This window comes from Aricia agestis, chromosome Z (genome assembly GCF_905147365.1).
Source record: "Aricia agestis chromosome Z, ilAriAges1.1, whole genome shotgun sequence".
Taxonomy (NCBI): Eukaryota; Metazoa; Arthropoda; class Insecta; order Lepidoptera; family Lycaenidae; genus Aricia; species Aricia agestis.
Genome location: NC_056428.1, coordinates 36,115,763 through 36,139,810, shown reverse-complemented (window position 1 = coordinate 36,139,810; position 24,048 = coordinate 36,115,763). Strand labels below are relative to the sequence as shown.

Sequence of the window (24,048 nt, the reverse complement as noted above, 5' to 3'; positions counted from 1 at the left end):
TAAGATCGCTAGCTTGACTTTAAAGTAATATTGCTTATCTCGGTAATTAGTGCTTATCTAGGTATCGTGGTAGGCCCCAGTTTTGACGTACCGCCTAAAGGTAAGTGTCCACAGGTCGGTATCGTACGCAACGGACGTCTCGCATCAAACGGATAATTTTTTCACAGTACGTCCTCTGAATTGGCAGCGTATGGATTACCGACTAGCCTAGTAAATTAATGATCTAAAGGGGGTGTGGATGGAAAAGTCGAAAACAGAAATTTTGACTTAGGAACTTTGTTGACTAACTTGAACGTTAACATACTGGCTAGTCGGTAATCCGTACGCTGCCGATACAGTGGACGTACTGTAAAAAAAATATCCGTTTGATGCGAAACGTCCGTTGCGTACACGTACACGTACCTGTGGACGCTTACCTTAACGCGATACGTCACAAGTGCAAGCGTGATAAACTGTCGACGGCTGCTGTCGACTGCCGCTGACTGCCGCCGACTTCCGCCGACACGTGCCGCCGACTGCCTTCGACTGCCGCCGACACGTGCCGTCGTCTGCCGTCGACTTCCGCCGACGCGTGCCGACGACACGTGCCGTTCGTCTGTAAGCGCTCTAAAATGCCTATCAATAGCTATGCACGAAAAAAATAAACACAATTTTTTCTAGCTGAATCCAGCATGCGAAAACCGCGCCTAAACCATGTCATAAAAGTTGTATTCCAATTTTAAAATTGTAATAAATCAATAGGCAATTAAATAGATCAGCGGTAGGCGGATAGTTATGGCCGGCCGATCAATGTGTAGGATTTGACATAAACCTGAATAGGCAGACCATTACATAACATAATTAATGAAACACATTTGCATTCAAATCTAAAAGGTCCTAAATACATTGATTTGATTTTATTGCAATTGAATTCAGTAATCAGGTCGTCACTTGGATCTTCCTCATAATTTTTTTTATCAATATTATGCTCTTGAAAATAATATACTTAATACTTATCTATTATACAGTAAAAAGTAATTCCTACGAATAAAATCCATTCATGAAATGGAGTGTCTATAGTCTATCTCTTTAATAACAATAAATATTTAATTATTGTAGTCGCTTTTCCTTTATAATATAATTTTTACACTAAACTAAACGTTCTGCAAGGGCCAAGGCTCCGGCAGCGTCATTGCTTTGCCCGTGTAATTAAGGAATTAAGGAGTGAGCACACTGAGACGGGCCGTACCGGGGCTCAGCGTGCCGGGGCTCATCGCAAAAATCCGCCTCCATACAATTTGTATGGAAGCGGATGTGCGTATCGCACACTGTGTCGGGGCGCAGCGGATTTCCGCTTCCATACAAATTGTATGGAGGCGGATTATTGCGATGAGCCCCGGCACGCTGAGCCCCGGCACCGCCCGTCTCAGTGTGCTCACTCCTTTACGCGGCAACCGTACATTTTTCAGTAAAGTAAGAACTTAGCCTATGTCCTTCCCCGTCGTTTACTCTCGGTGACATTAGCGCATTCAAACAAAAATATATTCAACTTATTATTAATATTAGTAATAAACAGTGTTATAATATAAACAACAATTTTTTGTATAAATTTTTGACTAGCCTCGTGATGGGCCACAGCAATGCAAATGTGTCATCATCCAACTCTATAGCTAATAGCTTGTACCAACATTCCAATCACTATAATTTAGAGTATGATTAAGAGTGACATGGAGTGTAGAGTTTTAATTAAAAAGTATTTGGTTCGTTTAATTATTATGTATGTAACATTCCTGGCGATGACTATAACTTTTAGATCACTTATGTTCCTCGTTCAGCTTACAATAGTTTTAACTTTTTTTATATGGATATTAAAAATATCCCTTGGTTAAAATATATCATCATATTATTGTTATCTCTATTGATCTTTATAATATAATATAATAATTATAATTAATCATGTCAATTATTATTGACATGATATTTAACCTAACTTAAATTTAACTTTGCAATTACGTGTCTAGTCATAATTATTTCATTGAATTATTTAAAAATTACATACCGAAGGTTTCTAAATAGTTGATCAAATACGACAAGCGAAACTGCTGGGAAAGGATTGTCTTATATTTTGGGTTCTTCTCGCCGGGTTAGTTCCCGAACCGGTGGTAGGCTTCATGTAGACGCGACGTTCTAAAAGTGTTAACTTTGTTAACCTATTTAGAAATAAATAGTTTTGATTTAGAATTTGAGTTTAATAAGGGTAATAAATTTAACAGATAAAGTATTTAAACATAAGCGGTACAGAAAATAAATGCTTAAACGAGAAGAAATAGTGAAACAATGCTTTAAAACTTTACCAGGAATTTCAAAATGCTATAAAAATGAAGTAGCTAAGGCAGTCTAATGTGTTAGCCCTAGTAAAAGGTTTAAAGTAGGTATTAGGTACCCAACTAGGATAAAAGTTAAAATAGGGAACCCCTTAGTTCAAGTTATAAATTGACAATTTAATGTTCATAGAAGTTTGTCTATACATTGATACGAGTGACCGACTTTTAGAATGTGGTATTTGCAGCCGTAGGCAGTACAATACAATGCGTTTTCTTGAGAAACTTGTCAACTTTGACTTAATTCACTTTGCTCCATGGAATGCATTTAACCGGTTCTGTATAAATGAGCCCTCATTGAAATAATTTAAAAGCAATTTATTGGCAGTTTTAATCACCTGTCAATTGACAAAGGAACGTAAAAATATTTTTCAGGGGAAAAATGCCATTTAAAAATTTATATTATAAAGAAGCCAAATGCATAAAACAGTTTTAGCGGTTAACAGACATCGTGATTTTGTACAAAGATATGAAAAGAAAGTTCAACTTTACAAATTAGAAAGATAATAGCGATTATAAGAACAAAATACGGGGCAAAAAGACGAAAAGCAGCTGTTGTCGTGACGATGTTCAGATTTGCATAAAGAGCAACTATGTACCGACTACGTGCGCAGGGTTATGAGTTACAAGCTTCTGCGACTTTTAAATATCAACTTTAATGGCTATATAAAATTAAAATAAAAAAAGTAATGTAACAGCTAAAAACCAATATATTTTTTAAACAGCTAAATAAAAATGAAACCACAAAAATGTTACCAATCTTTTCGAAATCTTTAAATCTCGATAAAAATTATTAATATAAAAATTGACGATTCAATAATTTTTCATGTCTACCTGCTTGTAAGTTGTAGCCTGCAAAAACATAAACGATAAAGTATTTAATAAAACAATCAAACTGTAATAAGTTTGTTTCGTGTAGTTGAGTAATAAATTTTAGTTTTTAACAATTCGCTAAGCCATTGGTTTGAGGCAAGCGGGAGACGGTACCTTGCGCACGCAACGACCGCTCTTCGTGAAATTAATATCAGTTTCAAAATAATGTATCAGTATAAACGGTTTGTCAAATTCCCTTGGGGATTTATTTTTATGTCATATGGTATTTATCATGGTAGTATTTTTGGTGGGGTTGGCGTTTGGGAACTCAGACAGCGCTAGTGTATAAGCTAGATATCCTTTTGGTAGAGTTGGTGCTTGGATTTATTGGATTTATTTTTGAATTTTTAAACCTCATATTAAACAGCATAATACATTAATGGAACACACAAGGTCTTACATGCCGAGTGTCCACAAGCCTTTGTTATCCATCAAGCGGTCTCTCCTTTTCCCCTCTTTTTTAAATAGGTATAAAAACTAGTAAAAACATAATATGTTATCAACTTTCCCCTAATATACTCTTCCCATACAACAGATTCCCCATACACTCGGTTAAGTACCAAGTGCTCCATAAATCTTTGATTTTGATAAATCTTTGTCAAATACAGTTCAACTGTGATGTAACTGCGATGCTATCTTTGGTCGTCAAATATGATACAAAAGAAAATAATAGTTTCCTACGCCTACCGCTGGCGTGGGCTATGACAAAGGTACACACTACACGCTCTAAATCACAAAATGCTCTTTATGGTCCAATAATAAATACAAAGATGGAATTCAAACGTTCAAATCATAATCGTTCAATTTTGAAAAGTTTTCTTAATATAAACTTTTCAAAATATACGAGTAGGTATAATTTCAAGATTGAGGACTTATACAGGGTGTAACAAAAATAAGTGATAATACTTTAGGGTGTGTACGTGTTCCTTGTAGAGAGTTCACTGTGAAAGTAGCAGCTCTGAAAGACGAATTTCTTTTTTCACTTTTCTATGGGCAAGGGCCCGAGCGTCACGAGTTTCCCCATACACAAAAGTGAAAAAAAAATTTCGTCTTTGAACTCTCTACAAGGAACAGAGAAAGCTATAACTTTTGAAATTTTACTATAACATTTAGGTAATAATTTGGGTTCGACATTTGCAATAGTTAGGTATTTTGATTCACAAAGATAATCATTTTTTGTCGTTCATGTTTTGTGAAATACTAATATCGCTGGTCATTCTTTATGTCTTGTGTTTCTTCCTTGTATTTATTCTTCTTCCGTGGGCTAGGTTCACTAATTTCCGTTTCTAGTACAGTAACTGGAATGGTAATTAGTTCATCTGCGGTATGTGTCCAATTTTGTAATCGGATATTCCGTGCGACATCAAAAAACAATGCCAGTCAATGCCCCTGCTATTGTTATGGCTCGGCGTCGAGTTCCTAAGATATTGGGTGACAGCCTTTATGGGTTGGTCTTTTAGAAATTAGACTCATGACATTCTTCGCAGTGCTTTTCTTTAGCTGTTTAAATTTAGGTCTAAGATGTTAGTTACCGTACACCTCCGAAACGGCTTTACTGATTTTTACCAAATTTTATATGCATATTCAGTGGGTCTGCGAATCGGCTACTGGGTTCTTTTTATATTGATAAGTGCATTTGCTGAATAAATAATAGTAAACTATTGCAACTCGAGACTGACGGCGACGGATAGCGATGGAAGTTCGCCATACTTATTTTGTGATTTCAATAAAATAATATAGGCGAAATACTTTATATGGCAAAATAACGTTTACCGGGGCCCGGGACAGCTAGTCTTATATATAAAATTCTCGTGTCACAATGTTAGTTACCGTACTCCTCCGAAACGGCTTTACTGATTTTTACCAAATTTTATATGCATAATATTCATATCAGTAGACCGTCTGAGAATCGGCTACTGGCTACTTTTTATATTGATAAATGAATTTGTTGAATAAATAAAAGTAAATTGTTACAACTCGAGACTAACGGCGACCGTTGTTTGTGTGACGGGCTATGGTATGGCCTATATTATTTTATTGTTAGTCTATTATTATGGGCCAAATACTTTATATGGCAAAACAACGTTTGCCGGGACATCTAGTATTATATAGAATATACGAAAGTCCGTTTATTTGTTACCTTTTTACGCCCAAACCGCTGAACGAATTTTGACAAAATTTGGTATGGCGATATTTTATGTCCCGGGAGAAGACATAGTATACTTCCAACCAACTAGCAACAGACTAGTTATAGCCACGATTAAACTACCATGGTCTTAACCAGACCAGTAGCTTAGACCCTTTCGAAAAAAAAAAGTCCCGGAAAAATGTAAGGTTCCCGAGCGATTAATCATGTAAAAACTCATGTTTCCTTGCGAAAGATCTAGTTTTAGTGTTTTATACCAATTGCTATTAAGCTAGATTATATTAAGATTAGCTTCTCGCCATTTCTCACTTGTGGGTCCATCCATCGTCATAGAGTTTTCGCAACCCCTTAGATGAAAACAAATTGTGCTTTTAACCACCACTGATAGCAAGCTGTTTTTAAATCGTACCTAAGTTATTTCAACTTATCAAACATGCTTATACATTCAGCCTGATTAATTGTGCTCAAATTCCTTTATTAAACTGCTGTTGCCCGCGACTTCGTCTGCGTCAACATAGTATAATAACAAAGATGGATAGTCCGCTAACAAATATGAAAAAAGTAAAATATAACCTCCTCCTTTTTGGAAGTTGGTTAAAAAGTAGCCTAAGGTACACCTTACTACATCAGCTATCTACCAAAAAAAGTCCCGGCAAAATAGCTCCAGCCGTTTCAGAGATTAGCCGGAACAAACAGACAGACATACAGACAAAAATTGTAAAAAATGTTGTTTTGATATATGTAGCGTATATACATTCATATGCATGTAGTAAAAAACGGTTCTTTCAATATTACAAACAGACACTCCAATTTTATTTATATGTATCGATGTATAGATGTATAGATTAAGTCCCGACTCAAAGCATCTTCATATCCTACATCTTCTTCAAATTTGGTTTAGCGACTTCAACACGCAGAATTTTACACACTTTCGCTCTTTATTGTCGCTTATTTACATTAAAATGGCTAATCACTCTGTTGTTATTGGAGAAAATCCTGACATCTAAATCGAGGAACTATCGAGTATACTTGTACTTTATAGAGAAGAACTCTGGCCTAATGTTATAGAGCCTCTGCAAATTAAATTCGGCAGCGACCTTGATGTTGCAAGGTATTTTTAACCCAATTGAAGAATCAATATGCTAAATGCTACGAATAATAAAAACTACTATTACTCCGATACTATTACCGTTTTAAATTTCGTTCCTTTTGATCTGTCATGTAACGTCAGCCTAGTACCGCTCAAGGTCACCTAAATCACAATAGACATAACTACCAGTAGTTCGACTGCAAAGAAACGGACAGGTTTCAATATCTGTCAAATTCGTCGGGTTTCACTAGGATTATGAACGGAATGTGCCTCGCGTTGGCTGATATAATTTATTTTTAAATATTAAAAATAAAGATTTCAAAATTGGATTCTGACAATTTTAATCGCATGTGCCAAAACACAAACAACAATACGACCAAAGAGGAACACGTCCAGCGAATATGTCATAGTTTTAAATTCGTCGGTAACAATTTAACAACCCTAGCGACGATGTTCGTCATAATACGTCAAATTTAAAAATTTCAACATCAGTTCTAAGTCGGCATACTCTGTGATTCTGTCTACTCTGCCTAAATATTGCAAATGTATTGAAATGTGTACCTAAGGTACACTTTTTTGACAAGTATTGTGGAGCATGTTTTTTGACGGGGTTACTTTTCCTTAGTTTTTATTATTCGTAGGCTAAATGGTTATAAAAGCTACATTCTTGTTACATAAGCCTAGTTACAGTGCCTTTCCTTGTCATTGTAACTGAGCTCGCGTTCTTTTAAGTCTTCCAAGTTATTTACCATTTTAAGTTCTCCAACCTTCTTCAAGATCTTTTCATATCAAATCCCATGCATATCACGGCATCTTCGTTTAAAAATAAGATCTTGCAATTAAATAAAAATAAAATTTTAATTTTGGACAGATATATCCTTGTGTTACCAAAACTGTCTAGCCACTATAAGGCCACGGACGCGGGACGATCTATTTTAAACCAGAAGTTGTGGCTTCGCAGCATCCCTATCATCATGAACCATGATTCTCTATTCCTTGACTAATAGTAACCCCTTTCTAGGCACCTAATTACAAACTACTATGAAGTATTTTATTTCAACATAATTATTTCCTTTAACATACCTAAATACCTTGACGATCCGTAATTAAAAATATCGTGAGATCTTCCCCAAAATTACTTACAGCCTGCGACCGTACCTGGTTGGTGGTTATGATGATCAGTTTGAAAGAACATCAAGACAATTAAGTATTAGATCCAGCTGATTAAAGCTTACTTATCATTTAGCTTCTTCAAGATATACGATTCTAGCGTGTTAGCTATACTATAAACGTACAGCTACTATACGTAGCGATTAAAATTTATTTCTAACAGCTAATTCTATTATCGATTGAACGTTCCACATACACAGAATGACACGAAAAATCTTTCACTGACTACACAATGGTTCTTTAGTCTTCTACGGTCCTAAATAAAAACACATTTATGTTTTGCGCAACGGAAATGATCACGCAAACATTTTTGTCACATTATAACTATCTATTTTTATATAAATTATGATTTTTGGAACGTAATCACGCGAAAACAATAAATCCAGGAATGTGGCAGAGGCTTTTAGACTAGCACTTAAGACTTTAGTTATTGTCTTGATGATATATACTAGAGATCGCCCAATGGTCGAAATTCGACCTTAGTTTCAACGACATTTTAGGACTACTACCTATGTTTTGTTAAAAAATATTGACTTTAACATATTTTTTTCAACTCTTGTCTCTGGGACTCAGCTGATCTCTAAATCTATCTAAGAATCTAAGATTCAATAAAAAAAAACTATAATCCATTTTCAATTTGTCAACTTTTTGTCAACTGACTTCAACCATAAATAAAAGAGTATAATTCGTATATGACTGTATAGGCTTGTCACTCAAAAATCTGTCATTTTTCCTAGTGTATGTGTTGTTGTGTGTGTAATATTTTATTTATTAAAAAAAATGTATGATAAAAGCATAATTTCAAAATAATATTAGCTCGATGCACTCCTTCACCCTATAAACCATAACTGTGCAAAATTTCATTCACCTACGTTTCCCTATTTTTCGTCAAAAGGGATACAAAGTTTTTGGCTCACGTATTAATATATAGATAGGTTATTGTACTATGTCACCATAAGCAGTTATCGAATAAAATTAACGTTTTTAATAATTATTAACTTCATAAAAAAATACTCTTTTTGCGAAGAGAAGCAACTTGATTCTTTTTTTACTAAGGCCGTAATGATAGTTGGTTAGTAATTTCGTTCGATTTATGGGACATCGCTCACCCTTCGTGTTCTAAAGTAGTTATGACAAAAAAAAATTAAATCAAAACCGTTTCCGTATAATATCATATAGGGCACCAAGTTTGCAAAGTATTCCTTGTGGTTCACGTCAACGTAGAACGGTTATAACTTATAATAGTTACTATATTTTTAACATCGTCAGCATCAGCTCATACACGCGTTTTAGAACAAGCTTTGTCTGATAAGCAAGGTTCTAACGTATCAGATAATTATAAAGCACACATAAACTATACGTGTAATATATAATTGAGTAGATATTTTGAATCTGCAAGAGAGTAATCATGCCAAATGAATAGGGAAAGTGATATTCATATCACATAAATAAGTTACAGTAACTTTTATGTTTTTCTACGTATCTAGGGCCATTTTTCGTTTAAAAACAAAAACGTAGATACGTGGTTGAACAACTTTCGTCTTACCCATCACCTCAGAATGAAGATTGCAGTGCTCTGTTGTCAACCAGTTGCGTTGAAAAAGACACACTTTCATTATACATGACTTGAAGACCTTTTTTGTGTCATAACCCGAGAAATGGGGTCCTTACTTCATCAGATTTTTGATTGTGATTCCCAACAAATAATGTGAATAATTTGATATTTTACATCAATAAATAATTTATCGTTAATCGAAAGTTATAATTATAGATTATACAGAATTGTTGTATGACAAAAGTTCAGGAGCAAACCGCAACGTAATCGAGGCTATTTTCAGTGTTCCGATAATACAACATTTGCCCTTGTAAATTGGTTAACCTTTATAGAGATACAGCTACAAAATGTTATAGGAAATTGTATTCTAGCCCGTCTTAATAAGGCAAAATAAACGTCACAATTTTCATTAAATTAAAAAAACTTATGCGGTTTTTGAAGTACACTTAGTTTAATAGTGCAGAGTTAACTAACGAAGGTGCTAAGGAAGTGAGTACGAACACCGTTACACTGGCCGTGCGTTTGCCCTTATTTAATACACTTTTAAGACCTCTATGTAGGTCACACTTAATGTTTTCACCAAACGTATCCATAAAAGTAATTGAAGTGTCTCCCAATATCAAATCTTGCGTTTATTTTACAAAAATGTTCGGGATATTAAATCATATTGATGGGTGGTCTGGCGATTGTAATTTGAGCTTGTCTCAGGTTTGAGCTTGGACTCTGCTTAGCATCGTGGGTATAATTTTAATCAGGTGATTAAAATTATACAGGCTCTAAAGTTACTAAAAGAAGCTAAAAGTATATTTAGTTTTAATAACTTTAGAGTCAAATTCAGTAGGTGTTTTAGTAACCTTAGACTTTGGCAAACGCTGCTTTAATGAAATGTCATTTCAGGGACTTCCACACTGGTTCCTAAACGAAATAATTTCAAGCTTTGCATCCACGTCCCCATTGACAATTTCCCCATTGAGAAAAATCTTCCGATGATGCTATGTATAAACTGTGACAGTTATTTTAGCGATCACATGTACCAGTTACAATTTTATTATAATCATTTCATCGATGACGTGACCCAGCAATGTGAAAACCAGATGCTATAATTTCAAGGGCTGGGTTAAAAATAATATCCCCCATGTGCAATATCTTACATCGGACGATATCATATATCATTTTACTGTGGGAAAAAATGCCATTATCAAATAATTACTTTGTAATTTCTGAATTCGTGACCATGTGTTTTATCGTTTTAACTTTTAAGTGTTTCTTTTAGTGGTTTTGTATAATTGTCCTTGTAAATCTGCATCTTGCCAAGTCATTTAATGCTAGTTTTTACATACTATTCTATGCGTAGTTATGACTTATGATTTTTCATTCATTCATCATATAGAATGTCATTTTTCGCAGTTTTTTATCTTTCTTCTCTTTGTTCACTCTTCTTCGTCCTCTCGTTTTTTAAAGTTTGTAAGTATTAAATTTAGCATCTTAAAACGACAACGACGACACTTGATTTTATCAAAGACAAGCTCGAGTGTCTTAAAACCAAATTAGGCAGTTAAAAGATTTCCCACTATTCAACGTTTATGCAGCAGAGAATCAATAACCTGTCGAAGACAAAAAGTGTATTACGTCTCAAATGTACCTAAAACAAATTGTCTGCAGATTCATGTGCTATCGCATTCGGTTCCTGGTAACCTAGTTACTGGAATACCGCTGATTTGTAATCTTATCCCATCATAACATGCAAGTATCTTATATCTTTAAACGAGCAATTCTTGTATATATATATATATATATATATATATATATATATATATTGGAATCTCGGAATCGGCTCCAACGATTTCTAGAAAATGTCATTTTCATCGGATACCGAGCAAGGCTCGGTCAAACAGCTAGTATATATAATATAATATAATTTTATCTTGGAAGTAACTGGGTCAAACTGAGTTCTTAAAAGTTTCATGTCCTTTGGTCATTATAAAAAATTTGACAATAGACCATCTTCATTCGGGCCAGATTCACAATGCCGTTCGACTCGGATTCGGAAACTTACCGCGCGGCTATTGGTCAACACATAGTCGCGTGTGTATAATATTGACCAATCGGGATACGTTTGAATCCAAGTTGAACGCGAGTCGTGGATCATTCAGCTGGTATGAATCCTTTGACCATGAAGTATTAGAGTAAAATTCCTTGATCTTTCCAATTGCCTTGGTCTCTGGGCACTCATTTTTCACGCCGGTTTTATTTTTGTGATATTTCTTTAGTCCTAGCAATTGCCATACTATTCATGTTTTTATCCCACACAACGATTAATTAGTTCACTAGTTACTTACGTGAGGAAACGTTCCTTATCTTAATGATAACCGAAATCCTTATCAACCTTGACTATATACTCCTAAGACAAAATTATCTCTATGTCGTCAGCCAACTAACACAATAAACTACGTAGGTGAAAATCTTAGTATTTAGTTAGTTACGATGTCAGAAGCATAGAACAAATTATATAATATTTATATCGAAATAAAAACTTTAGCTACAATTATAGGCATGATGATTTTTTTCTTGTTGATAAATAAAGGACCATTAAAAATAGAAATATCGGTGAAAAAATGACTCTGATAGGTTAAAAACTCTCCAAGATATCACAATAGAATAGATCTTCCCAATTTTTGACGACCTCTGTGACTCAAATGGTTGAGACTTGAGTGTGTTTCAGCTCAAGCCGGGGGTCGCGGGTTCGAATCCCGCCGACGGAACAAAAAGTTTTCAATGTTTCCCGGGTCTGGATGTGTATTAAATATGTGTATGATATAATAAAAATCTTAAATATATGTAAGTATAGTATAAAAAGTATTAAATATATTTCCGTTGTCTGGTACCTGTAACACAAGTCCTTCAGGTACTTAGCATGGGGCCAGACTGACGTGGTGTGAAGCGTCGATAGATATTAAAAAAAAATAAAAAAAATCCAAAACGCTCCATGACAGCTGACTGTGACGTCACGCCTAGCTAGTTTGTACGCATCGCGGGAAGATTTTGTTGGATAGCTATGTTAAATATTGCGTTTATGAGAGTTGTCTCATAAGAAAAATTGTTATGATTTGCATAAGTTATCGAATTGTATTCAAAAATTAAGGAATTTTATATTAAAAAAAATCGACTTGACAATCTTACTTTGAAGGCTCATAAGATAACAAAAAATTAAAACCGACTCTCAAGGTAAAAACAATAATATGAACTAAAAAGTTTTAAATACCTAACTCTTTGTCTTTAATAGTGCCTTTTACAGAATTCGTCTAAATCTCATCTCATTCATTATTTTGAAGTCGGTACCAGCTAATTTAATCGTGAGTTCAGTCAATGTCAGATTACTGAAACTTTTGGGACTGGTACCGACTTCAAAGAAATGAAGAGTGTAGTATGTACACTGTACAGAAATATAATAGTCTAAGATTTAGACGAATTCTGTAAAAGGCACTATTAAAGAGTAAGAGTTATTTAATACTTTTTAGTTCATGTTATTGTTATTGTTTTACCTCGGAAGTCGGTTTTAATTTTTTAAAACCGACTTCCAAGGTAAAACAATAATGTTAAAAATAGTTATGTCACTCTTTTTATTTATTTACATTATGGTAAACATATCAAGAGGGCGACTAACCCCAAAAATCAAACATGGTCCTTCTCTCTTTACACTCACGCCCGTTTTTCATATGCCAGGTGAAAAAGAACGACGCGGATTCATCGCCAAATTAGTTTTTTCTCAATAGCTCGATAAATAATATACAACATTTAAAAAATCCGCTAGGTCGATCTCTCAATGATAGAATTTTATACAATGTGTTAAAATATTAACTTAGTTCAATGCACGGTTATGGCAATAAATGAAAAATTCGTGAAAATTAGACGCATCTTTGTGATTTTTTTCTATCGAGAAAATTTTAAGATATTGTGTTTTTGCTCAGATCGAATTCTCGGAAATATAATGTAGTATCTAATTTCAGAACATGAAAGAATTCAAGGCCTATTTTCAAGTATAAAAATGAATTATAAAATCGTCACTTTGGGGTTAGTCGCCTTTAAGCAGTCAGTTGTAGATAGATAGGATATTTTACAGATTTTTTAGGATTTAGAACAGGTATGAAACTATTGCAGATATCAACTGTACTCAGGCGGTTTTCAAAAATATTTTATAAATTATTATACTATGTCTTAAAAGCCATGACTAGTATCATGGCAATAGTAATAACTTGTAAGCATATCGATGGTGGAAATGTCAAAGGGCTTAGACAAATCTCGATTTTACAGGAGAGCAGAAAAACTTTTCTTATAGAAAAACACGCATAACTTTTTGGTTTTTTGAGCTACAGGCTTAAATAGGTACCATTTTTCATAATTTTTTGCGCGTTACTAGATCCAAACATTCTAATTTGTCTAGATTGTCTAGACATACTAACATTCTAATTTGTATAGATGTCTGTTGTAGATAACGAGATGAGTGTCCTTTAAGTTTTGTAATATTTTGAAAGTGTCCTTTAAAACCAAATCAGAGCCTAAAGATATTTTTGACAATGACGTTAGGCCTTAACGGCCGTTCCCAATATTCAATCTATCTCTGGTCTGACATACAACCGATCGTAGCTTACATTGAATTGACATAAAATATATGTCTCTAATGTCTAATGTGAGCTATTCCTATCTCTAGTAGGGCAAAACCAGAGATAGATCAAATATTGGGAACGATCGTTAGGCATCCATTTCACGCTCATGCAAGCGACAGTCAATTCCGTCAATCATGAATTATGTTTGAATGATGGTGACTGATGGACTGACGAATGGTATTAGACGGTCACTCAATTTTCTTCAGTTTTATGTCTCAAGAGCAAAAAGAGAACATTAACTACAAGCGTAACAGGAAGTCGGACTTAGAAGACAAAAATACAACTCGATTTAAGATCGACTGTGATTGGCTAATTTTTAAGCAAGATCGATTGTGTTTGGCTAATTTTAAAGCAAGAGCGATTGCCTACTAAAAACGGACAAATGAAAGTTTAAAATGTGTTAACCGACGTAAATTTTTTTCTAGGTCTGACCCCTTATATCCTCTTCTTTCTGTCTTTCTTAACTGCTTTATGTTCTTAAGTACCAAGAGCAGACTATTCATACGGGCCTTAGTGTCCTTTAAGCCAAATAAGAATGATTTGTTCAATAATGAAGTTGGTGATCGGAGCTTAGCTACCTGTTTTTACTTTTTGGGCTTTTAAGCCCAAACATATTTTTTTTTCTTGGCAATTCTAGCGTCATTAAATGCCGTAGCAAACTTTTAATTATACCAATCGATAGCCCTTAAAAACTGAACATAACTTCATCAAAAAGTAAAAATCGCCAAAATGTCCTTTAAGCCCTTTGAATTTCCACCATCGATATTTAAAGTAGGCTCTAAATATGCTTACACGTTATTAACTTACTACTTATTACTATCACAGTGTAGATGAATAAATATTATCTTATAAGCACTCAACTGTGATGAATTTGCTATTTTAATACGTTATTTACTACTTACTAAAAATTTAAAATATTATTATGTTTAATACAATTTGCATAGTAGCATGCTTTCAGTTCTTAAAACAACGACGAAACTTTCATAATATGAAAACTATCTGGGTTTAAGTTATCACTTTAGAATTTGTTAAAGAACTCCAAGCATATTATAATATGTTTATGCTTAGAGCACATCAAGCAATGCTGAAATGTTCAATCGCCTATCTCTATACGCTGTAGAGTTCTGTCTGAAACTCCCAAACTTGTATATATTTTTTTTTATGAAATAAGGGGGCAAACGAGCAAACGGGTCACCTGATGGAAAGCAACTTCCGTCGCCCATGGACACTCGCAGCATCAGAAGAGCTGCAGGTGCGTTGCCGGCCTTTTAAGAGGGAATAGGGTAATAGGGGAAAGTAGGGATGGGAAGGGAAGGGAATAGGGGAGGGTAGGGAAGGGAGTAGGGTAGGGGATTGGGCCTCCGGTAAACTCACTCTCTCGGCGAAACACAGCGCAAGCGCTGTTTCACGCCGGTTTTCTGCGAGAACGTGGTATTTCTCCGGTCGAGCCGGCCCATTCGTGCCGAAGCATGGCTCTTCCACGTACTGTCCCTCTCCGTGCCGAAGCATGGCTCTCCCACGTAATAATATAAGGAATCCGGAATTCTCATAGCACCTTCGGACCATGGTACAAATCCATACTTTTTGGTAGCATATTATGCTTAGGATACTTCTTATATAACTTAAATCACCATAATATTTTTCCATATTATAAATTTTAAGGAGTTCCCTCGATTACTCATGGATCCCATCATCAGGTCACCATTTTTGTGAACATGGCATCAAATTGGGGTAAAGCTCATGTCGTCGGCCAACAAACTTTAAAAAAAAATCACCTAATCTTTGACCATGTCGTCATCCCTTTTAAATAAAAATCAGCCAAGTGCGAATCGGACTCGCTCACGAATGGATCCGTACCACAATTAGAGCAAAAATTGTGTTTATTGTATGGGAGCCCCCTTAATTATTTAATTTATTTAAAAATTATTATAAATTATTAAATTACAAATAGAACTGAATATTTACACGCTTGTTGTATGGGAGCCTCCCTTATATTAATTTTATTTTGTTTTTAGTATTTTGAGTATTCGTTGTTATAGCGGCAATAGAACACAATCTGTGAAAATTTCAGAAGTCTAGCTATAGCGGTTCTTGAGTTACAGTCTGGAGATAGACAGACAGACAGACAAACGGACAGACGGATAGACATCGAAGTCTTAATAATAGGGTCCCGTTTTTACCCTTTGGGAACGGAACCCTAAAAGCGATATTTATAAGTACTTAATAGATATACTTAATATCTTTCCGAGGCCAGGGGCCGTACCACGAAACCGTTTTGAGACTCAAACAATCGTACGAGAATACCAAGTTCTACTCTAACAAACGTGAAATGACGTTGTTAGAGCAGGACGCGGCATTCTCATTCGATTGTTTGAGTCTCAAAACGGTTTCGTAGTAGGCCTACAGGCTCAAAGTATTTTCATACTGAATTTCATACGACAATAAGCACGCTTGAATATTTGGGATAGTTAGTATAATATTAACACATTATATGTATACATTACCGTAACTATTAATACCTAATGACCTCTTTCTTTCGAAAAACATAGACAAAAGATAAATTCCCTTAAAAAGGAACGAACGATTAGGTTCGTTTAAAAATTAAACCGATTGTTCGTACTAAACCAGTGCCTCAAATCAATTGAAAGTTGGTCGGTTTGCTATTTTTGTACTGACCTCTATAGGGAAATCCAACCGTCTTTAGTGGCTTAGCAATTTGGGAAACAGCGAGAACGTGTTAAAGACATTAGCTAATAGTACGGGAGCCCTAGAACATTTTTTTTATTACTATCAAGCTAATTTTTTGTGAGTAGCTTCATTTTGATAAGACGGACAACATTTTTATCTGCGAAATACCTTGAAAGTGGTAGCTAATAGAAATAGTAAGGATTTCATACTTTGACTTGATGGTTTTAAAATATGGCTTGTTCTATATTTTGTAGGACAATGTTACTCTTAAATTATATAACTATTACTAAATATACAATATATACCTATCAATATACAAAAAATCAGCTCGTTAGGGTTCCGTTATAGGGTTCTGTAATCAACAAAACTTGGTTGACTACTGAACCCTAAATCTCCCGGCTCCCATACTATAAGCTATCTATGCTTACAAAAATATGTGTCTTGTCCTAACACATGCATAATAGGAACTTATTTGTTTTAGGAAACTTTATTTTTCATCCGGGGTTCATGGACAACTTGCATTCGACAGCAAATAAAAAATCGGCCAAGTGCGAGTTGAACTCGCGCACGAAGCGTAATTGCGTACCAATATACAGCAAAATTGGAAAAAAAAGTTTTTTGTATTCCCATACAAAAAACTTTGCCCCACTTAATTTTTTATTTTATTTTATTTATTTAAATGCACAAAACACATTGCAAAGTATAACATATTTATACATTGCAATGTACATAAATAATATTATTACTAATACAAAATAATTTATATATATAATAAAAAGGTGAACACTAGAAATAGGTTATTAAAATAGGTTATTTGCATAGACTTAATAGATACTGTCGGTTATTTGGAACCTTCTAAGGTGATATGGAGGATGTCTTTAACAATTTTTATATACGATTGAAGCTTATCAAAAATGTCTAAATTTTTATTTTGTTTTGAGTAATTATTATATTGACGAGCCATGCGTGTTAAGGGGTTGAAATAGGAAATATTATCTTTGTAGACTTGCAAGGCAAATAGATTTATGTTGCTAGCTCTACGAGCACTAAATTTAATATTGAAGCTAATATGCGAGAGTAAGTTAGGTGAGTCCAATAGATTATGTATAATTTTATAGAAGTAAAGAAGATCAAAGAAAATGCGCCTATTCTCAAGAGTTTGTATTTTGAGATTAACTAGCCTATCATGACAATTTAAATTGGAACGTCCTGGGTTATCACTTAATTTTAATATTATTACTAAATATTAAGTGCACATTTAACCATCTAAGGACTTTGAGAAAAATTCAAGTACCGACCTACCTATTGCCATTATTGTTAAAGAGCAAAAAAGGCCAAAAAAATGACGTTTGTTGTACGGGAGCCCTCCTTAAATATATTTTTTAAGTATACATGTTGTTACATATGTTGTTATAGCGGCAACAGATGCAACAGATATATGTATATCTGTTGCATCTGTTGCCGCTATAACACAGATTAATATGTAATCTGTAAACGTTTCAACTTTCCAGCTATTATCGTTCTTACCGCCTAGAGACAGACAGACGGACAGAGAACGAAGTCTTAGTACCTAATAGGGTCCCGTTTTTACCCTTTGGGTACGGGACCCTAAATGCAATAGGTTTACCGCGGCAGTCACGGGTGTCACACGTATTTTTTGAACCTAAATAGTGTATATTTTCTCTATGATAATACTAAACTTCGGCATAAGGCCCCCACATTCCACAATCAATTTTGGAGCCTGAAAAGTTTCAAACAACTAATGTACAATAGAATACAGAGTCATGTCACTTTTAGACCTTGTCACCAACGAATAAGGTTGTAAAATGGTGACCGGTCTTCCACCGTTCATTATTAAAATTTAAGCTCATATACCACCCGCAAGGTTTTGTAACTGATGCTATTTCTATACGTGGATACTGTATCAAAACTATTTTAGCTCAATTAAGTGTTGCCGAAATAAATGCGATATTACTGTGCATAAAATGATTCTACATAGGGGCCTTGTGTCCCTCATAATATTGGTGTGTATCTCTTCGTTGCAAGCACAAAATGTCGTCAGACGTAAGTATTTTTTAATTTATTTTAGCACTAAGCATGCACAGGGTATAACAAAACTAAATGATAATAATTGACAACATTTCATTTAATTAATCATCAAAAATAAAAAAAAATACTTACCATTTCTTTGTTTTTATTTCCGAAGCCCTAAAAAAAATACAGATTTTTTTTAATCATTAATTTCCGAAAAAAAAAAATTAAACAAAAAATCCACTTGTGACGTCATTGGTATGGCAGAATACGATACGATACACACCTTTGCTCAAGTAGGAACGAAAATAATGCAGATCTAAACACAAAACAAATTCAATAACCTCAAAGTAAAGTACCACAAAGTCAGTGACAGTACTGACAGTTTTTTTAAGAAATCAGATATGACGTGCAAAGGTATTTTGTTGTTGAACCGTACTAATGACGTCATTTGGCGCTTAAGTCGTTTTAGAATGATCAGAATTAAAAACCAAGTTTTATAAATGAAAATGACCACATTTTCAAAAATAAAAAATATAGGGCCCCTTAATTTAACCCCTACTTTTATTATGTCGTCCGATATTTCGTCATAAAACAAGTACAAAAATGTTTGAAATGTTGTCAATTTAGGATGTGCATAATTATGTCGCCTATATAGAGCTATACTGTGCAAGTAGCAGCACTGAAAGAGCATTTATAAGAGCACAGTATATTATGTTATTTGTATGGGCAAGCGCCCCAACCTTATGCCCAAACAAAACTTGATTTTTTTAAATTACTCTCTCAGAACTGCTACTACCACAGTGAACTCTATACACCCTAAAGTATTATCACTTTGTTTTGTTACACCCTGTATATCTTCTAAAGTCATAGCACTAACAGAATCATTACTTATGTAGAGAAGATAATTTTAAGAGTATAAGTACAAAGTAAATCAATACAGGATACATTAATGAAAAATCATAATCCTATTGAAATTCGTGTCAAAAGTTAATGGCCAGTTTACAATATCCTAATTAAGTGATCCAATCCACTATCCAGCGCTGGATTGCTACTGTATCGCTTAGAGACGACCTAGCATGTACCACCAAACTTTTTTTTCACTAGAAGGCCTATGATGAGGATGTGTAGGCGTTATCACTACACGATCATGATGGTTATAATTAGAGTAGTTTTTACTGAACTGACTGCTAAATGTCATTTAGACTCTATTTATAAGTAGTCACATTGCACCGACTGACCCACATGCAACATAAATAGCTGATAAATCAGTTTACCAACTTAAATAAGAAAGTCAGTACATTAAAATATTATTAGAACTGGAAGATCAAGCTTTTCTCAAATTACAAATAAAAATCTCATTGTTATATGAGACAAATGTAACATAATAAATGGTTCCTTTTGGATAAGAGCTAGCTACAAAAATTCACCCAGGTCATTATGTCATTCATACAAAATTTTATGGTAACAGTTGCAGCCACTGCCGTGGAACAGAAATACTGTATATCATCGGAAAATAATATAAAAGACATATCATTATACAAATAATATAAGAGTTGTGATTACAGATAATATTTATTTGGATTCCCTAATAAAAAAATAATGGCCAGAAATTATTAAGTAGAGCTAAGTTTTTTTTTGCAATCATAGCCCATAGGTCAAGAATGTATTATTCTTGACCTATGAATGCAAAACAACTTCAGCTCTACTTAAACTCTAAACAAACTAGCAGCGATTTAACAGGCTACTTATATTTGGTCAGCGAAGTACTTTGAAAAATTAATTCTCTTGAGGGGATGCATGCAATCCATTACCATGATCAATACAGACTAGGGTAAGGGACATGCTAATCATAATTGTGAAGGAATATGGATTGATTCCTTTAAAATTGATGTTTCAAAGATTCAACTGAAATAAAATTATAGAAATAAAAGTAAATTTTAAGTAAAAATTGTCTTTTTTACTTTATAAATAAATAAATAAATTCTGTATTGAGGGCTAGTTAGACCCTAATTGTTAGTAACAAAGATTTTAAAAACTAGGCTAGCGGGTAGTATTTTATAATATAATATTATGGTACATAAACAAATTAATTAACATTTATATCCTAACTAGAACCCTTAAATGGTGTTCTAGTATCGGCGAGTCATATTTTTCAGCCAGCATCTTTAGAATACCGTTGGTACTCGATCGCAGTCTGCTCAGCAAGGACCATGTCTTTTTTCTTATGATTGCATAAAAGTCATCAGTGTGCTCATTTGCAAACATACCCGACCTGACGTCATAAAGATCAGTACATCATTTTATATCATCTAAAATCCCCTACTGTCCCATAAACGTCCTCGTTTAGTCAACATAGCCGTTGACAGAGAACTAATGCTCTTTTAGCGCTCACCGTTTTCACGATTTCACCCCAAAAATACTATTCTGGCTTGCCCGTTCATGTGCAATAGAAAACTCAATCAACAATTTGATTTCATGTTCACAGATTAAAACAGATTGTGTCTGCTATTCGGGTCCGTTTACCAAATTTTATTTTACTGCGTAGTATAAACGGCCAAGAGGCGTGTTTAATCATTGCACGGCCATCCGCAGCTGTGGCTTACATAAAACAAACAGACATGCCATTAAAACTAATTAAATCAAGCTAATTCGCTTCTGCGGTCTAGTAGTTCTAGTACATCAAAGTGATCTCTTCGTCACTAAATATTGTAATACTGTGACTTCGTTTACGAAAATGCCACCTACGCAGATTGTGACAGTGGTTTAAATGAAACCAGGAGTAGGCAAGAGTATTTAAGTATCGCCTAAGTGTGTGCGCAATACGCATGAGCACTCTCTTACTTTATAACTGTTGTAACCCAGTTGCACGGAAGAACCGACAAATCTCGGTAAGACATCTAACGGCCGGCATTCACGAGGGATCCATATGGCTCTCGAGCCATTGGCTTGATACAAAATGTCGCGCCGAGCCAAATTCATGGCATTCACGAATACGCCAGCGAGCCGTTTCTTTTGATCATTTTGATTAAAACATAGTGATTATATTCTCTTTGATTTTGAGTGTAGGCGTCGACAGCACCGGACGTGTTCTAAACGCAAACTAAAATCAAAATGGCGTCTTTGGCTCACGAACGAGCGAGCCGTATGGCACGACGGCTCAGACCGACCGGACCGTTGGTTTTCTGCATTCACGAGCGTGCCGCGCCAATTGGCCCGGCACAGTTGGAATTCCATCGCGTCGAGCCGATCCATTTGGACCGACATTTTCACATTCATGGACGAATTTTGGATCGACAGCGTGCCAAATAGATCGATGGATCTCTCGTGAATGCCGGCCTTTAAATGCCCGCCCGACGTATGGGCCATCTTTCTAATAAGACAGTTTCCAACACGGTAAACTTACCTAGTCAATAGCTCTATAGTATAGGATTACTGATGACACTGAGGATTTTTCTAAGAAGCCTAAAACACTATTTTAGAAATCGGCTTGATTGTGCATAATTATTGTAAATATGAATTCTACTTTTGAACTTTATAATTTAAATACAACAGATAATGACGGATAATCAAAGTCTTTTCTAAACATCAGTATATCTGTGGAGGGGTCTGGGCGGGTTATAATCAGGCTGCGGGTCGAGGCCCGCGTCCACAAAACATAATAATTGATATTTCCACTTGCGACAAACACCACTAACGCAAATACTAAACAGTGTCCCGAATCCCGATCATTTAATTTAAATTTCATTTAGCTTAATTTTAATAAAAAAAGTTGGGAGAGTTGTTTGAGGTCAAGAAAAACTTTTGTTTTCTTCCAAAACCTATACTTCACGCAGTATCCAAGAAGCTAATAGTTATGTTATAGTTGGGGAGGGAAAGAGGGGATTTCGGGAGTAGCTCGAGCGTATCAGATTAAACTTGCATAGGCTTCCGACATGTGTTTAGTTAGATCATGGTATAGTAATCAGATTTCTCACGTGGTAAGTAAAAATTTTTTTTGAATATGTAAATGTCGTTAGATCTGTCAAACTAAGATAGGATATGTTTAGTATACCCCAAAAAAGCTTCCATATAAAGCACTGACGATTCAAAGGTTAGGTAAGCCTGAAGGGACATTTAAAAAAATTAAAAATAAAACTTCATATTTTCTTAAATAAGCTTCGCAGATATTTTATTTTGCTCTGAACTAAATAATTTAGTCCTTGTTGTCAAAAATATATTTATAATTTACCTAAATAAGCAATTTTCTAAATATATTTTAAAATGGCTGCAGTTTCAGAACCCACCGCTAAAATAAAAAACGCCCTTATTATTTTTTTATCAGCTTTACCTAATGTACAAAACCGACTAGGTCTCCATGACGCTCGAGTGACTACAAATATAGCACCCTCCCCTCCTCTACTATTACGAGTATATTTACGTACAGGCTTTTAAGATAATATAATAAAACAAATTCTAAACCTAACTCGTTTATTGTCGCGCGACAATCAATTTTTTATATCCATTCAAATATGGAAACATCAAAATGCTTTTTGCCGTTTTGAAAACTAATAAAAGTAATAAAGCGCCTATGACTAGCTAGGTACCTAGGTACTACAATTGTAGGCTAGATTCCTAGCGGCCCTATGATTACAGCGAGTGTGGTTTTAATGTGGGAAAGTGCTGCAGATATCTAGTCTTAGGTTTATCTGTAGACACATTCTTGTTTATTATTATCATAGTGTATCTTAAAGTTTTACTTATTTTTCATGTGATCAAGTATAAAAATTAAAAATTATTGTGTTGTGTATCATGATTAAGTTATGATCAAAATGAGAACGCACAGAATTTAATTTTTTTAATGAAATTTTGCATTATAATTGGCTGTGTGAACGCATCGATTGTTTTTTGAATAGCAAACAGTAAAAATAATAATTTCATTAGCACTGAAAGCAATAAGTAGAGAGCTATAGATAAAAATTAACAAGATGTTATGGATGAAAAAATAATAGATATTCCAAAATGTGTCATGAAAAACGGTGGCCACTCGAGCTGGAGTACCAGGTCTGCACATCAGCGCTTTCGATTGCCCACTCTATATTAAATATTCAGGCATACGTGACCTATATTTAATAATGCAATGAATAAAAAAGAATATAAGAATACACTATTAAATTTAAAATAATAGAATAAAGACTCAAGAATGTAGAGGCGTCGGAGAGGCTTTAAATTTAGAAGACAAGCTTAGCGATGCTATTCGCAAATTAAAAATTTTGATAAACAGGATTAAATTTCCAAAACATCCATCCACTCTGTAAGATACAGAAATTTTTGTTCTAATTTTATAATAATATTTAGGTAAGTATAAATTGCTATTTTGTTAACTGTATACTAGCTCTGCAATGTTATAATATTATTTCTATCTTCAAATGATTCATAGTTACTGCAAACACAATATTTTGATCTTCGCGGGCTATAAATTCTTTCTACTT

General features: G+C 34.5%; 1 protein-coding gene across 6 annotated transcripts in view; it reads left to right on the top strand.

Annotated features, from left to right (window-relative positions):
- LOC121739342 (basement membrane-specific heparan sulfate proteoglycan core protein-like) overlaps window positions 1–24,048 on the top strand; it is a 196,612-nt gene that overhangs the window by 114,608 nt on the left and 57,956 nt on the right. The window contains exon 2 of one of the 6 annotated variants that reach the window (XM_042131743.1): window positions 18,486–18,610. The exons of the other annotated variants lie outside the window; for them this stretch is intronic. Coding sequence (XP_041987677.1) covers window positions 18,532–18,610 — 79 coding nt within the window. The 5' untranslated portion in view covers window positions 18,486–18,531. The remainder of the gene's footprint in view (window positions 1–18,485; window positions 18,611–24,048) is intronic. 6 annotated transcript variants of the gene reach the window in all.